The following is a 12311-nucleotide window of genomic DNA, read 5'->3' as shown; positions in this document are numbered from 1 at the left end:
TTTTTCAAGTAGAGGTTTTTTTTTTTTTTTTTTTGGAGGGGGGTGCCTTTTATTGTGGTTTGGTGAAAAAGTTTCCAAAGCAAATTAGTTTCCTAAATCCTGATACTTTTTTCTTCTTCTTAATCCTGCTCCACATTCTCCTCTCCCAAGAGTTGTATAAACAGTTAACATGCTTGGCTGCTAACCAAAAGGTTGGACGTTATTGTCAATCCAGAGGTGCCTTGGAAGAAAGGCCTGGATATCTACTTCCAAGAACTAAAGCTGAAGAACTCTACGGAGCATAGTTTTATTCTGACACACACGAGGTCACCATGAGTCTGACTCAACTCGACAGCAACTGGTTTTCTGGCTAAGAAGTCTTTTTAGTCTGAAGACCACAGCCACCCTTCTCCCCTGTAGCCTTAGGGGCTAGAACATTTAATTTGGGATTTAAAGTGATTTAAAATGACACATCTGGTGGTATGTCCTATAAATTCTGTCTTCCCATTAGACTAAAGGTCACTTCTTAAGAGCAGGATTTATCAGACTGTGGCAAGACCATTAAGTGCGGGTTGGGGGGAAAGAAAAATCAAACCTGGTGAGAGATGAGTTTTAATTTTTATTGTGATTTGGGTGAAAGTTTACAGAGCAAATTTATTTTCCATACAGTAGTCCATGCACATTTTGTTTCATGACATTCACTGCATGAGTTTTGATTTTTTTTTTTTTAACAATTTACTTGTTCTTTTACATTTTTATTGTTTGTCTGTGTAAGTCAGTACTTTTATATCACAGAAAGTAGGTTGTGGGTTATTTCCAGTAGTTTATAGCTGTAAGAAAGGTTTTTCCTGAAATCTGCTAGATCAACACCAGTTGCCATTGAGCTAATTCCAACTCACAGCAACCCCATGTATACAGAGTACAACTGCTTCATAGAGTTTTCAAGGCTGTGACCTTTTGGAAACAGATGGGCCAGACCTGTCTTCAGACACACCCAGGTGCGCTGGAACTGCTAACCTTTCAGTTAGTAATTGAGCACTTAGCCATTTGTACCACCCAGAAATGCCAGTATTGTTAAAAATAATAATAATAATACATAACCAAACTCACTGCTATGGAGTTGGATCCAACTCCTAGCAACCCCTCCTTGGGTTTCTGAGGCTGTATCACTACGGAAGTAGATTGCCCCATCTTCCTTCCGAGGAGTGGCTGGTGGGTTTGAACCATCAGCCTTCTGGTTAGCAGTCAAGTGCCTTAGGCACTATGCTACCAGAGCTCCCCCAGTATTGTTACTTCTCACCAAATTCTATATTGCCTCATGACAAGCATGAGATTTTGTTAAGATCTCACTTCCAATAGCCTAAGCATTGCTCACTGTTCTGAAACTAGAGTTTAAAGTAGCTGCTCTGGGGTAAAATATACGAGTTAATGTGCTTCCTGAGATCACAAAATGCAAGTGTTTTACCATCTCTTAAGCAACTTAAACCAGTTAGACATTTAATACATTATCAAAATATTTGCAAGTCTTTCTCCCAGCACTGGCTTTTTTTTCTGAGTGTTGTCTTTTACCAACAGAAACAGCAGCACATGAAAAGTTTTGCTGCTAATTTCAGGGTTGTGCCATCCACTTCACACTACATGGCTGGAGATTTCTTAAATGCCTTGAACATTGTATCTACGAATAAAACTTCTCATAGTACATTTTAGGAGCCCTGGTGGTGCAGTAGTTAAGCGCTTGGCTGCTAACCAAAAAGTTGGTAGTTCAAACCCATGAACCACTCCACAGGAGAAAGATGTGACAGTCTGCTTCTGTAAGGATTGCAGTTTTTTAAACTCTGTGAGGCAGTTCTACTTTGTCCTAGAGGGTCTCTGTCAGTTGAAATCAACTCAAAGGCAAAAAAAAAAATTTTTTTTTTTTGAGTGGTGCATTTTGTCTAAACTAAATCTGATATTTTCAGTGATCTGAAGCATCATGGGGGCAAAAGGGTAAAATGATCCTGATAAAAAATAAGTCCATGAGATAATCTTACTGTTTAAAACATACTTTATAGTTACTGGGGGCAGGGGGGAAGGAGGGGAAAAGGGAGACTCACTGCTTAGGGTACACTGAGTTTCTATTAAAGGTGACGGGAATATTTGGAACGGATAATGGTGATGGTTAAACAACATGGTACGCTTAATGTCACTGAATTGTACATGTGAGCAAGGTTGATAAAGCAAACGATTTGTTACATATATACTTAACACAATACAAGAAACACTATATAGAGGTGAAAAAGGCCTCTGTGTACTTAAGGAGCTTATGTATCAAGTCTGAGTTTTTTGGGTGATTTATTTTTTGTATGCCAATGGTGACACAGTGAATTATTTCTCATGACTTTTCTAGCCATGGTATTTGTGATTCCCACCAGATTACTGGGCACTAAACTAACTCACTGCCGTTGAGTCGATTTCGACTCATAGCGACCCCTCCTTGCATTTCCAAAGCAGTATCACTATGGAAGTAGATTGCCCCATCTTTCTTCCGATGAGTGACGGTGGGTTTGAACTGCCAGCCTTCTGATTAGCAGTCAAATGCCTTAGGCACTATACCACCAGAGCTGCTAGATTACTGGGTGGGACCATGAAAATATGGTACCTGGAACTCTAATGTTGGGATTGGTTAGTTTTGTCATTCTGCTAGGTTTCAAATAAGCCCTCCTAGAGGCAGAAGTGGGGATCTCACTGCCATCAAGAGAGAACAGTTGAAGATGGAACAGAGCAGAGCACATCCCTGGACCCAAGATCCCTGCGCTGGACTTCCATGGCAGAGACACCCAGCAGAGACAGCCCCATGGAACCAAGAAGCAGGAGGGCTGGCTGGCCCACAGAGAGGGAAAGCTGAGTGCCTTTGGGCAGGAGGCTTGCTGGCAGAGTGGAGTGCACAAAGGTGTACCTATCTGCAGAGCTGAAAGAGCTTTGTAACACTTGCATGAGCAAGGCAGAGGCCAAGCAGAGAGGCCTAGGGCCAGAGAGGCATGCCTGAGGATATAGCAGAAGGGAGACTGTCCTGATCGGATAATTGGATCCAGAGAACATTTGTTCCTGAACCTGAATAGCCTTTTACTTCCCTAATAAACCTTATAATCATGAGTATTGTGTATGAGTTCTGTGTGGCCATTGCAACGAATTCTTGAACCCGGCAGAGAAGTAGTGAGTGCTGTAGGAGGGACGGTTGGTGTCAGAATTGGTAAAAAGGCTGGAGGGTGGCAGCACGTCTGACGTCATAGGAATAAGCCTTAGACTGTTGATGGTGACTCCATTTCCCCCTTCTGAGGTTGGAAGAGGTCAGAGGATGCTGCCTCCATGTCCTTTTGGCACGAGTTTTGCCATCTTTGTTACTCAGTAGTTAGGAGCTGTTTTTGATAAATTTGCTCATTCCTCTGCTTACGAGGACAATCCAAGGGTTATGTTAACTTACTACTGTAACTGGCAGAGAGTAGGTGCTCAATAAATTTTTAATGAACAAGTGAACCTCTCCTGTATCTCATTTTTATCATCAATAAAAGCAGATAATAGTGCCTAGCAGTTACCTAAAGAGATTGCTGGCAAAACCAAAGCAGTCTGCAGGAATCTCAGTAAAGAAAACTAAAAAACCAAACCCACTGCCATTGAGTTGATTCCAACTCATAGCGACCCCCATTGGGTTTCCAAGGTGGTAAATCTTTACGGAAGCAGACTGCCCCATCTGCCTTCTGCGGACTGGCTGGTGGGTTCGAACTTTCAGGTTAGCAGTCAAATGCCTACACTGCACCACCAGAGCTCCTCAAACAATACTCAAACCAAAACCAAACTAATTGCCACTGAGTTGATTCTGACTCATAGCGACCTCCACTGAGTTTCCGAGGCAGTAAATCTTTATGGAAATAGATTGCCTAGTCTTCCTTTAGGAGCTCTGGTAGCGCAGTGCCTAAGGCACTTGACTGCTAACCAGAAGGCTGGTGGTTCAAACCCACCAGCCACTCCTCAGAAGGAAGATGGGGCAATCTACTTCCGAACAGATACTGCCTTGGAAACCCAAGGAGGGGTCACTATGAGTCGGTCCGACTTGACGGCACATAACAACAACAACAACAAGTCTTCCTTTGGTGGAGTGGCTGGTGGATTTGAACCACCAACCTTCTGGTTAGCAGTCAAATGCCTTAGGCACTACGCCACCAGAGCTCCTTTAAACAATACTCGCGTTGTTATTTCCTTGAGGTTAGGGCTGTTACTGCCCTGGGAGGCCCACGGAAGATTTCACTCCCCTCCCTTCTAATCTTCTGGGCTCAGGACAAGGCTCTGCCCACAGGGCCCCTTGGACCCCGTAGTGGAAAGAGGATGTCCAGACTTTCAGGTCCCTCTACCTCCTGTTCTTTTCTGTTTTCTTGATCAATTAACAGCTGGGGAAGGGACAATTATGGGACGAGACCCAGTGCCATGTGAACCCAGCCAGATTTAAGCACACCAACCACTTCGGAGAGGCAGGAAGGAAGTGGAGATACAAGAGGGGAATGACTGGGACAATAATGAAAGTTAGCCAAACCAGGGACATTTGTGCAAACAGTGGCCTTTAATAGAGAAAGACCGTGCAGAGTGACAGGATAGGCCCAAACCTTCAGAAGGTGGTGCTGAGCCAGCCACTCATACGACTCTAAAACCTGATCCAGTAACAGAATAAATCAATATATTTACATTTAGGTTTCCCTGGAAACCCAGGGTGGTCTGGGGCCATTGAACAGTGCCTCCTCTCTCTTGTCCTACCTCCTCCTCACCTTCTTTCACTTTCTCATTCTCCCCCTCCCTTCTCCCTGCTTCTCCTTCCCTCTCTAGTCTACCTCTGTTCTTTCTTTTCTTCTCTCCCCTTCCTTTTTTCTTCTCCATTTTCTTCTCATCTTCCCTACCATCTACCAATTTACTCCTCCAAGCCCCATCAGCCCTTCTTGCCCACCCAGCCCCTGGCCCTGCCTCCCTCAGGTTCAGCCTTGAGGCTCAGGGTGGGGAGACATGCAAGGGGCCTCAGCCCAGGGAGCACTTGTTGGTGTTCTTCCTGTCACATGTTTTCAGTTCAGTGCTGGCGGGCTTGTTGCTGTTTCCCTGGAGGGAGAAGGACACACCAGGCAAGGTGTAAATGGTTAGCTGAGGTATGAGGCTATAGGTTGTTTGAAGGGGATCTACCCGCATGGGAAGGCTCATCATTGCTCCCCATCTCAATTTTCATTCTCCCCGCCCCCATCCACAGACACACACACACAGTTGTACTTGGCACAGCAGAACCAACTCACCGATCTCCGGCCGGCAGATTTGAGCAAGATGTCCCGGGCCAGGGAATTGAAGGCCTGAAGGGGTGAAAGGAGTGCCTGGTCAGCATAGACTGAAGGGGAGGAGAAATCTATTTTTACATTATTTTATCAGTGTTGGGGGGGTTCTCACCTCATTCACATTCATACTGGATTTGGCACTTGTCTCAAAAAATCTGATTCCATGCTCCCGAGCCAACTGTGGGAATGTGAGGGTGAGGTGGGGAAAAGAGCATTAGATAAAAGGCAGCTGCCAAGGCCTCTGCACTCTGACCTCATCCGGGCCTGCTTAGCCCAGTTCTAGAACATGGCCTGCATGGCTCCCACCTTATCGGCTTGCTCCTTTTGCACCTTCCTCTTGGCCTCCATGTCACACTTGTTTCCCAGCAAGAGACGCTCCACCCCAGCCGAGGCATTCTGGAGGCAAAAGGGTAAAATGAGCAAAAGCTGGGTTCTGCTCATCCTTACACCACCCCCACCTCCTCCTCCAGGTTCTTCCCAAAGCCCCCATCTTTGTAGATGGTTTCTCACCTCTTTAATGCTCTTCATCCAGTTCTGAATATTCTCAAAGGATTTCTCATCTGTGATGTCATACACTAGGATAATGCCCTGGGAGATGATGAAGTTCACCATGAAGTCTTGGACCATATTGTGCTGTTTAGGCTTCTCACTGCCCTTCCTTCCACTGCTAAGTGCCCTGCAAGTCCCATCCATGGGTCTAAACACCAGATCACGTGGGGGCCTCTGCAACCCATACTGTGCCCATTTTTCCCTGTACCTCTGTATTCAAACTTACACTCTGATACCCCATCCCCTCATCCCTTATCCAGACCCACACTCTGTACCATAGCTCCACGGTAATAGGCAGTAGTTATTGTCTTGAATCGCTCTTGGCCAGCCGTGTCCCTGAAACGGTGGATGGTTTCAAGGGTTAGGATAGAGAGAAGGGCTCTCCAAGGAGAGAATTTCCCCTAAGAATTTAGCTTTTGCAAAAGGATGGGACTGAAAGGAATAGAACAGGGAAACAGTAAAAAGGAGAATGGCATGAAAGACCATTTGGCTGATGTTGAGACATGTTAGAGGCCAAAGAAACAAGATCTCTTTTGTTTATTCACTGAGTGCTTACTCTATGCCAAGCACTGTGTATGTATCATTTTATTTAATCATCACTCTAACCTTGTGAGACATGTTTTATTGTTTTCATTTTACAAATACAGAAATAGATTTGGAGAGAGTGAATAACTAATGAAGGCCATAGGGCAGCTAAGTATTTATCATATCATAATGCCTCTATTTAGGAGCTCTGCTGGTGTAGTGCCTAGGGCGCTTGACTGCTAACCAGAAGGCTGGCAGTTCAAACCCACCTCTTTGATGCTCTTCATCCAGTTCTGAAGGAAGGTTGGTCAATCTACTTCTATAGTGATACCACTTTGGAGACCCAAGCAGGGGTTGCTATGAGTTGGATCTGACTCAACTGCAGTGAGATTTTTTTTGGTTTTAATGCCTCCATTAAGCCTCTTAAACACCTTCAAGGTCTCCAGCTTCCTTATGATAAAACAAAACCGAACTCACTGCCGTCAAGTTGATTTTATTCATAGCGACCCTTCCTTGAGATTCCGAGGCAGTATCTCTATGGAAGTAGATTGTCCAGTCTTCCTTTCAAGGAGTGGCTGTTGGGTTTGAACTGCTAGCCTTCTGGTTAATAGTTAAATGTCTTAGGCACTATGCCACCAGAGGTCCCAAAAGGTCAGCTCACTGCATTGGCTGGGAATCGAACCCAGGACAACTGCTTGGAAGGCAGCTATGCTCACCACTATACCAACAATGCCACACAGTCCTGGCTTCCTTATGATGGTCAGGCCAAATTTCTATACTTGGTTTTCTGGGCACTCCACAATTTAGAGAGAGAATTGTTTTTTTAAATTTTTATTGTGATTTGGGTGAAAGTTTACAGAACAAATTCATTTTCCGTACAGCAGTTCATACACATTTTGTTTCATGACATTGACTGCGAGAGAGCATTGGTCTTGGAGGAAAGTCTTAATCCTACTACTACTTGCCACTTAACTGCTCAGAGCCCATTTCCACATTACAGCTCAAAAGACATCTGTTATCACATTCAGAGAATGCTCTGGAGTGGGAGGAGGCAAGAGTGACAAAAAGTTGAAAATCACTGGGAGAGCAGGAAGAGAACTGGAAGGACACTGGTATAGGTGAGCAATACAAATGGATAAGGAGATGTGCTGGAAGGAGCCATTGGGGAAAAGGAAAAGTAGTTAAGCAAAATAGAAGGAAAAGGGTTATAGGAAGTTAAGGGGGAAGTCTGATTAGGAGTCCTGGGGGATTCACTCACCAGACTTGCAGTTTGATCTTCTTTCCCTCTATGTCCACAGTGCGGATCTTGAAGTCAATTCCTGGGGGTGGAGGAGGGTGTACACTTAAGTTGGGACATTTATGTGTGTGCATGTAAAAGTATGTGGTGGGAGGGATAGGAATTGAGCAGTGGCAGTTCCAGAAATTCTGCAGGGGAGACACTTAGGGAGTAACCTTGTTGAAGGGTGGAACTAGGAGACTTCTTGAAGGTGTATTTGTATAGCAAGCATGTTGTTTTTATTTAGATTTTTATAGATTTTTTTTGGGAGATTTTGAGGAAAATTCCACAGGGAGGTGTAAAGCCCTTAAGCCGCTTCTGGGATCCACTCAGCCAGCTGGCAACCCTTTCAAGTCAGTTTCTGTCTCCCCCAAAATAGTACTTTCAGAGTCCTCTTCCCTTCTGTTTTCTTAGAACCTCTCTACCGTCTGTACTCTACTCACTCTCCTGGCCCTATGGGGTAAAGAATGAGGAAAAAGGTAGCTGATGCCGGTCTTAGTGAATCAGCTAGGGGACAGGCTGGAAACCAGAAATACCTGGGGCTAAACAGGATTCCCCCTAAGACTGAAATAGGAAAGGGGGCTTCTCTTTCCCCTTTCTAACCAGACTCTTCCTGTCTTAGTTCCTAGGCCAGAGGAGATGAAGAATGATGAGAGGGGAGGAGGGAAGACCATGTTCTTCTTAGTGGAAACTTGGGCACCTCCCCCAAGCCTGTTGGGGCCCCAGGGAGAGGCTGAGTCACCAGGCTGAGTCAGAGACCCCTGCCACCCTCCTCACTAGACTGACTGCATATTCATGATCACAACCTAGGGACACCCTCCAGCACACCTAGCCTCCCTGTTCCACCCACCCCAAGCTGCTCTTGAGGGGTAGGATGACCGGGAAGGGGATGGGAAGACGGGGGATACAATCAGAGAGTTTGAAGCTCAGTGGGACAGAAAGGGGACTGTAGTGGAACTGGGAAACAGATGTGGGGCAAAAAGGGAACACAGGAATGTGGAGAGTGCTTGAGGAGTTCTAGGTGGGGTAAGAAGAGCTGACAGGGAAACAGAAAAGTGTTCATAACAGATTTGGGGAGACTAAGTTGATGGTATCGAGAAAATGAAGGGCTGGCAGCAAGTGAAGTTACTGGGAGGCCTCAGAGAGGTTAGAGATTTGGGTACCATCCCAGAGACATGGTATGGGGGACAGGTTTGAGACAGGATTGAGGGACTGGAGTTTAGGCACTTCATTCTAGGGCCACTAGTAAGCCAGGAGCCTGAGGGTGAGGGCACGGGAGTTGGGGGTCTGGGGCATGGCCAGTGGGCTCACCGATGGTGGAGATGTACGTGTTGTTGAAGTTGTCCTCTGCAAAGCGAATGATCAGACAAGTCTTGCCCACCCCTGAGTCCCCGATCAGCAGCAACTTGAAGAGGTGGTCGTAGGCTTTGGCCATGGCGGACACTTGGGGGAGCGGGGGAGGGGTGGGGAAGCACCAGGCACTGGCAGGCGGGATTGGAGAGTTGGCGGACTGAAGGGCCCCAGATCCCAAGCCAGGAAGAAATTTTCCTCCCCTCTCCGCTCAGGCTCCGGGAAAGAGAAGGGCGGCCCTCTCCGGGCCCCACCCCCTGCCCGCCCACCCCTTTCGGCCCTGGAGGCCAGCCAGCCCAGCCTCCTGTTCTCCGGGCTTTCCCTTCCCTGCGTGAGCTGGTCAGTCTCCCTCGCCATTTCCTGCAACCTTTTGCTAACCACCTCTTTCCACGTAACTCTTCCATTCTGAGGCCAGAGTAGGATAAAGTGAATGGAAGTAGAAGTTTAATCAAGACAGTCCGGGGAAGAAGAATTTTAGGGGAATTAAATGAAATGAAGGAATTAAATGAAGAAAGGATTTAATTCTTTCAATCTTTGAAAGGGCAAAGGAAGGATTGGCAAAAATACAATTGACAAAAACGGGCTTCTTTTTGGAGGAGCCGTCCAGGGAAGACAGGGGTTGAGCAAACGCCAGTCCTAGAATTCTGCTATTCGTGTTCCATTCATAGTGTTGTATGAATTCCAACTTCCTTTGAAAGAATTGGAATGCACTCGAGTAGGAAGTTATTTGTTGAGTTAGCCTGCCCTCTGGTGGAACAGTGGAAATTAAATTAATTTTAATACAGAGTATGAATCTACTCAAGGCAAGTGGTTTTTTGTTTGTAGTATAGGAGCTCTGGTATCTTAGTGCCTAAGACACTTGAGTCGGGCCGACTCCACGGCAAATAACAACAACAAAGACACTTGACTGCTAACCAGAAGGCTGGCGGTTCAAACCCACCAGCCACTCCTTGGAAGGCGGGTTGGGCAGTCTACTCCTGTAGTGATACCGCCTCAGAAATCCAAGAAGGGGTCGCTATGCTATGAGTTGGGTCCAACTTGACGGCACACAACAACAACAACAATAGTGTGGGTCAGTAGGATTTTTTTTTTTAATTTTTATTGTGATTTGGGTGAAAGTTTACAGAACAAATTCATTTTCCATACAACAGTTTACATACACTTTGTCTCATGACATTGACTGCAATTTCCCACAATGCAACAGCACCCTTCCCAGTTCCTCCCCATAGTTACCTCTTCCTTGTGTCCTTCCCTCCCTGCACTCCTGCCCCCTGAGCTGTCTCCCTGTGCATACACAGCCCTTCTTTCTCCCATGACTGATCTCTAGTAGGATCATTCTTGTATAATGTACTGGTTGTGACAAGGGATCTTTTGTCAGTTATTTTATCCTTGTCACCTTGTGTCCCTGTTAGTCCCTTCTTAAACACAACTATTCAATCCCCTTTGTCCATTTGCTCCCATCCATTATGTCTTCAAGCTGTATCACAAGCCTTAAATCTTCCCTATATCTCCTTACACCTCAATATAAAGAAAACAAAAATTCTCACAACTGCACCAATAAGCAGCATCACGATAAATGGAGAAAAGATTGAAGTTGTCAAATACTTCATATTACTTGGTTCTACAATCAACACCAATGGAAGCAGTAGTCAAGATATCAGATGGTGTGTTTGCATTGGGCAAATCTGCTGCAAAATACCTCTTTCAAGTGCTGAAGAGCAAAAATGTCTCCTTGAAGACTAAGGTGCGCCTAACTCAAGCCATGGTATTTTCAATTGCCTCTTATGCATGACAGAGCTGGACAATGAATAAGGAAGACTGAAGAAGAGTTGATGCTTTTGAGTTGTGGTGTTGGTGAAGAATGCTGAGAGTATCATGGACTGCTAAAAGGACTAACAAATCTATCCTGGAAGAAGTGCAGCCGGAAAGCTCCTTGGAAGCGAGAATGACCAAACTTTGTCTCACCTACTTTAGACATGTTCTCAGAAGGGACCATTCCTTGGAGGATATCATGCTTGGTAACGTGGAGGGTCAGCAAAAAAGGGGAAGACCCTCAATGAGATAGATTTTCATAGTGGCTGCTATGATGGGCTCAGGTGTAGCAGGGACTGTGAGGCTGGCACAGGACCAGGAAGTGTTTCATTCTGTTGTACATAAAAGGTCACTATGAGTCAGAGATGACTCAACGGCACCTAACAACAACAACATATCTCCTCACTGACCAAACTATCTCTCACCCATCCTTTAAGTTGTGCTTCAATTGTTCTGGTAAAAATCCATCAGTTCTTTTTCTTTTTAATCTTATTTTGCCTGGACCTGGACTTTTCATCCTCAGTGATGCAGTATTCTAGCTAACCTCCTCAAATTGTATTTTATGCTGGTTTGTACATATGCTTCAACTGGAGCTTCATCTCATAGCACTCACCCCTTAGGTCTCAGAGCTTCAGCCTCACTGCATTTTTTTCCCTCTCATATATGCCAGGTCTTGCACACAGGAGCTTTTTCCTCAGCCTGGAATGCTCTTTCTCCCAGATTGTTGCATGGCTGGCTCCTTGTTTTTCAGATTTCAGCCTAAAAGTCACTTCCTCAAAAGTTTTTATGGCCCATCCATAGTGTACAGGAGCCAGCTCTTATTGGTTCAAGAGAACAGATTGTGCACATCTATCTCCTCCCAACTGTGTTTGGTGAGGTCCTGTTGGTTGTTTGAAATTGGCTGTGGTGGGAGTATACACACTGTGGAAATCAGCAAACACCACAAATCAGGACTTTACTCCAGAGAACCTGTTGTTAAACATTTACCAGCACACACCTTGAATTCACATGCCTTGCACCATTCCTTTCCTTTGGAATTAACCAGGCCTCCAAGTATCTCCTGGGTAATTTTCATTCCTTTTTTTTTTTTTTTATGATAAATGGACATTCTAAACCTTTGGTGATTATTATAGAAGACGATGCTTCAGTTTTCATCTTTCTTCTCTTCTCATCTCCTGTCAATGGAATCAGTACTGCCAAGATCAGAAGTCTTAGAAAGGCAGTGCTGGTGAGAAAGTGGGGGAGGGGAGGAAGAATACAAGAATGTGAATCAGCACAATTGTTTTTGGAAGACAATTTAGCAGTACTTCCCAATGTACATACCCTCTGATCCAACAATTCCATTTTTATGAATTTACCTACAAATACAGTCACAAGTGCAAAAGTACACACACACACACAAGCATACACAGGAGCTCTGGTAGCATAGTGGCTAAGACACTTGACTGCTAACCAGAAGGCTGGTGGTTCAAACCCACCAG

General features: G+C 45.2%; 1 protein-coding gene and 1 non-coding gene across 2 annotated transcripts; both read right to left on the bottom strand.

The window, feature by feature from the left end:
* Positions 1-5016: 5016 nt before the first annotated feature.
* Positions 5017-9103, bottom strand: RAB13 (RAB13, member RAS oncogene family). Its single transcript, XM_007948557.2, has 8 exons — positions 8980-9103; positions 7651-7711; positions 6143-6203; positions 5829-5906; positions 5625-5714; positions 5431-5496; positions 5283-5336; positions 5017-5094 (listed from the first exon to the last, which is right to left on the bottom strand). The coding sequence occupies exons 1-8, from the start codon at positions 9101-9103 to the stop codon at positions 5017-5019; spliced, it is 612 nt and encodes a 203-aa protein (XP_007946748.1).
* TRNAG-UCC lies at positions 7054-7125 on the bottom strand. The gene has a single exon. It is a non-coding gene; the product is annotated as a tRNA-Gly (tRNA).
* Positions 9104-12311: the final 3208 nt, after the last annotated feature.

Source organism: Orycteropus afer, unplaced genomic scaffold (genome assembly GCF_000298275.1).
Source record: "Orycteropus afer afer isolate SDZICR_OR568_19922 unplaced genomic scaffold, OryAfe1.0 scaffold00217, whole genome shotgun sequence".
Classification (NCBI taxonomy): Eukaryota; Metazoa; Chordata; class Mammalia; order Tubulidentata; family Orycteropodidae; genus Orycteropus; species Orycteropus afer.
Note: the sequence above shows the minus strand (reverse complement) of the source record. Positions and strands in the feature narration are given on the sequence as shown.

Bases quoted from the DNA above. Each gene is read 5' to 3' on its own strand.
- RAB13 (XM_007948557.2), bottom strand. From the start codon at position 9,103: ATGGCCAAAGCCTACGACCACCTCTTCAAGTTGCTGCTGATCGGGGAC. The intron at 7,712-8,979 runs GTGAGCCCACTG...CTCCACCCCCAG, and splicing joins CACGTACATCTCCACCATCG to GAATTGACTTCAAGATCCGC. The intron at 5,095-5,282 runs GTGAGTTGGTTC...TTCTCCCTCCAG, and splicing joins AATCTGCCGGCCGGAGATCG to GGAAACAGCAACAAGCCCGC.